Source organism: Myotis lucifugus, unplaced genomic scaffold (genome assembly GCF_000147115.1).
Source record: "Myotis lucifugus unplaced genomic scaffold, Myoluc2.0 scaffold_1345, whole genome shotgun sequence".
NCBI lineage: Eukaryota > Metazoa > Chordata > Mammalia > Chiroptera > Vespertilionidae > Myotis > Myotis lucifugus.
The window spans coordinates 43,813-48,248 of NW_005872393.1; the positions used below are offsets into that span (position 1 = coordinate 43,813).

The window sequence follows — 4,436 nt, forward strand, 5'->3', positions numbered from 1 at the left end:
GCCAAGGGCTGGGGCTACCCCAGGTTTTCTCCTAGAGCCATCCGGCAGGGGAGCCGGGAAGGGTTTTCTGGAGCAGACCGGGCCGGGGTTGGCGCAAGCGAACAACGTTACCTCACTTTTGACCAGAACCGGGAAAGTCCAGGGAAAAGGGGTGTAAAACGGGCCAATACTGAAGATTGAACCCACCAAAGTGCTCTGCCTGGCGCGACCCGACCCGGGGCAGGACCCGCGCAGCTGCCGCCGGGCCAGGGCTTGGGCCCCGTGGCTGTGGGAGGGGCGGGTGCTCACGTCTTTGGAGGGCTTGCGGAGAATGTCGCCCACGCCGCCGCCGTTGCGCAGCCCGTGGTTCATGACCGTGACGATGCACATGAGCAGGGTGTCACAGGCCCGCTCGGCGCCGTCCAGCTCCTCGTCCTCTACAAGCGCAGTGTGTGCTCAGACCCCGGCCAGGCACCTGCCTCCCCACCCCACCCGACTCCCGAGACACCCTGCTCACCTTCCAGGACCTCGGGCACCGAGACCCCTGAGCCACAGTCTATCCTGTTCCCGCTGCACGTGCCCATGAACGTGGCCGCTCCAGGCGGCATCCCCAGGGGGCTGGCTGGAGGGGACATGAACGAGGCCACAGGAGGTTCAAACGCCTGCCTCATCTGCCCCCTGGTCGTCCCCAGCATCACACCCTCCAGGAAGCCTGCCCTGGTCCTGCCAGGTCCCCCTCTGTCTGCCCACAGAAGGGTCTTCATACCCCTGCCCACTGCGTGGTGCACGCCCAGGCCTGGCCGGCAGCCCTGCACATACTGAGTCTGACATGAATGACAAGGTCTGCAAGCAGTGGCTCCTCAGGGAGCCCAAGGCTCTCCCACCCCTCAGTCTGTCCCAGGGAAGAGGAAGGTGTGAGCTACCCCTCCCCAGAGCCCAGGACGAGAGCTGAGGCAGGGGCCGGGGAGGTTAAAAAGGCCCAGGCCCTGCCCTGGCGCATTCACTGGGGCAGCTCCCCCCCCCCCCCCCGCCCCCGCCAGAGGGGCCCGGACCTCGGGAGTGGTTGCTGGGCAGCCGGTCCACCTCGAGGATGAAGTCATCCTTGAGGAAGAGGAAGCCCACGATGGAGAAGAGGTAGACGAGGATGAGGGCCAGCAGGGCGGTCAGCAGGATGGAGCGGCCGTTGCGGGTCACACTCTTGATGACGTTGAACAGCGTCTCCTCCCGGTAAATGAGGTCGAAGAGCTGCAGGGCAGGGATGGGCCTTGAGGGGGTGCGCTGGCCCGAGGGCTTCGGCTGCCAGTGCTTCCCACAGCCTCCTCCACAGGGTCTGCGCTTAGGCAGGCGAGCCCGCGGGGGCCTGGAGGCTTCTCAGAGCCTCTGGAGTTCTAATCCAAGGAAAGGGAGGGCCGAGGGGCAGGCTGTCCACACAGGGGGTGGGGTGCCTGGCTCTGACGGTGCGCTCGCTCTGTGACTTATGTGCATCAGCTCACTTCAGCCTCACAATTATTCTAGAAGGCAGGCGCTGTTAATTATCCGTTTTACAGACGGGGAAACTGAGGCACGGGGCAGTCGCCCAGCTAGGATGGTCTGGTGCCAGAGTCCAGGCTTAAACCAGCACCACAGAGGGCCAATGGGTCAGACGGGGCCAGGAGTGGCCATCGGGGCCTTGAAGGCCAGGCTGGGGCCAAGCCGAGGAGGACTGGGCAGAGGACTGGGCACAACCGCGAGCGCTCGCCCTGCACTGCCCCTGCCCCGGCCCCTGCCCCCACCCCGCCGGCCCCGCGGAGTCTCACCAGGATGCTGTAGAAGAGCTCGTGGGCAAAGAGGCCCAGGACACTAGTCAGGATGTAGCCCACGTGGTAGAGGAACTCCATGTCCATGACCATGGCCTTATAGCCCCGGATGAAGGTGCCGCGGTTGCCCACGAAGCTCACCACGAACACGATCTTGTTGGTCAGCTGGGGGCGAGGGCAGGGCATGGGGTCAGGGTCCCACTGCCCACCCTGAATCTCTACCCCAGCCTCCCTGCCCACGCGTGCCCAGCTCAGAAGCCACGCCTTCCGTGGAGTGGGTCTGAGCTGCTCCTGCTCAGCCTGGCAGGCGCATTAATGAAAATGCTCCCAGGATGCATCTGGGCTCCTGGGACTAGGATAGAGGAGCCCCCGGGTGCCCCAGTTCCAGGAAGAAAGGGAGGTGTAAGAAAAGGAGGGGGGTCGGAGAAGACCACCCTTAGCCTTTCCATGACTAAGTTAGAAAAGACAGCCCCTGCTCAAGGCACCTTATTTCCATCCGTCAGGAAATGGCCAGAATATGCAAAGCTTTGCTGTCTCCAGCAGAACAGTGCGTCTGGGCCGTGCACAGCTGACACAGTGCGCACAACAGCCCTGAAGCTGGGGCTCCAAAGCTGGGGCTCCTGACTGGCTGTCTCGTGCCAGCGCCCCAGTTGTCCAGGGAGACGGAGGAGGCAGAGAGGGGTCCCCACTGCAGGTGCATAATGAGCTTGGAATTCCAACCCAGGGACGAGGGGTGGGGCGGAGCAGTGGCCGCTGGGAGGCAGTCGGGGTGGGGCTCCCTCCGGCACTCACGTTGAGGGCACCCAGGATGTTGAGCGTGGGCCCGATGCCCAGGTAGTAGATGGAGCGCAGGATGAGCGCCACGATGAGCGGGCGGACGCTGTAGCGCTTGGTGAACAGGGCGGCGATGGAGAAGCAGATGAGGATCCAGAAGAGCAGCGAGATGAGCGGCGAGTCCAGCACTCCTGGGCCGGGACAGGACGAAGCGAGGCGTGCTCAGGCCCCACTCCCCAACGACCCCAAGGAACACCCCTTCCTGGAAGCCTTCCCTGTGAAGCTCCTGGTCACCGGGTTCTAGGGCCCCCATCACACCCGCATCTCTAGGCCTGAGGCAGGGGACCCTCTCCAGCTGCTGCCTCCACAGCTGGTCTCTGGCTCGTGTGTGCACGTGTGAGCTGTCTCCAGAGGTCAGAGACCCGTCCCACTGGACCACACCTGTGTCCCCCATGATGGGGTGTGCAGCCCGAGGGCAATGCAGGGGCGCTTCTGCCCACTCCGCACCTGACCCCCCCGGCTCTGCCAAAATGGGCCCGAAGCCCCTGCCTGGCGCCCCCGTCCTGACCTGTGGACGCGCCCTCTACGTAGGGGTAGAAGAAGGCGATGATGATGTTGATAAACACGGCCAGGTTGAAGGAGATGCTGCCCCACAGGGTCATGCGGCGGGAGAACCAGTAGATGAGGGGCATGCCTGCGGGAGGCCGGTGTCAGGGGGCCTGAGCCACACTGTGCTCACCCCACGCGGGCCCTCTGCCCGCACAAGTCCAGGCCCCACTTCAGAGAAAAGCACTGGAGCCCTCCGTGGGGTGGGGTGGGTGGGGTGGGGCAGCCACCAGCAGGCCAGGGGCCTCGGGAGCTCCAGGCCCAGCCCGCCCCCCGCCCCGGGAGGGGTCCTCACTGCGGAGCTTGCGCTGCCACTCCATCTCGTTGTGCAGGAAGGAGGACTGGTCGAAGAAGTCGCTCACTTTGCTGCCCTGCTCGTCCTGCTCCGTGGTGGTGAAGAGCCGGTGCTTGGTCTCCTCCGTCAGGAACTGGCAGATGCCAGGCACCGGGAACACGATCTGCTCCATGCTGCGGTCCTGCCGCACGATCTGGGCGCACACGGGCAGCGGGTGACGCCGGGCCCAGCTCGGGGCCCTCACCCTGCCCACCACCTTCCGGCCCCACCTCGATCTGGGACGTGTGGTTCTCGTAGTAGGCCAGGGGGTCCTCCTCCTCCTGCTGCGCAGGCGCCGAGGACTTGAGCATCTGCGACAGCTGCTTGTTGTTGAGGCTCAGCTGGGGGTGGCAAGGGCGCTGAGGTCAGGCCAGGCAGCCCCCCAAGTCCTGAGCCCAGCTCTGAACGACAACCCAGCGACTGACCCCCCAGCCAGACCAGCCCCAGCCCCAAAAGGGTAGGAGGGGGTGGAGAGCCATGTCCAGACGGTCCTCGACAGGCAGTGCCCCGCAGTCTGGCCCAGGTGCACCGGAGGTCCTGCTAGGGCTGGGCCAGCTTTGCTCCCACTTCAAGCCCGTTTCACCCCTGGAGCTCCTCCCCCCAATTCTAGCTCACAGATCCTTGCTTTTTACAGGTCCAGGCCCCGCCTTGAGTTCCTGGCCCCACTCCACCTCATCCCCTAGCGGGGGAGGCAGGGCCCCCTCGGGCCATGGCCCCGCCCCCAAATCCCAGCCTCACCCCTATAAGTGCCCACCCACTCTCCCCCCCCTCCAGCCCTGCCAGGGCCCCCACCATGGAAGAGATGCCCTCGGCCTCCTCCTCCTGGATGCGCTTCACGGGGCTTCAGCATGTGCTGCTGTGTTTGTTGTGCCTGGAGAGCTGAGCAGACGCAGTGCCCGTCACCGAGCTGTGGTCACGGGGACCAGGGCGCGCGGGGCGGGGCCGCG

The 4,436-nt window shown here is 65.4% G+C and overlaps 1 protein-coding gene across 1 annotated transcript in view; it reads right to left on the bottom strand.

The window, feature by feature from the left end:
* The window catches only part of ITPR3 (inositol 1,4,5-trisphosphate receptor type 3), a gene marked incomplete at its 5' end in the record, with an annotated part of 27,095 nt that overhangs the window by 3,814 nt on the left and 18,845 nt on the right, over window positions 1–4,436 (bottom strand). The window contains 9 exon segments of the mRNA XM_023748382.1: window positions 289–416; window positions 497–601; window positions 1,032–1,224; window positions 1,776–1,940; window positions 2,568–2,740; window positions 3,118–3,243; window positions 3,451–3,643; window positions 3,720–3,830; window positions 4,282–4,368. Coding sequence (XP_023604150.1) covers window positions 289–416; window positions 497–601; window positions 1,032–1,224; window positions 1,776–1,940; window positions 2,568–2,740; window positions 3,118–3,243; window positions 3,451–3,643; window positions 3,720–3,830; window positions 4,282–4,368 — 1,281 coding nt within the window.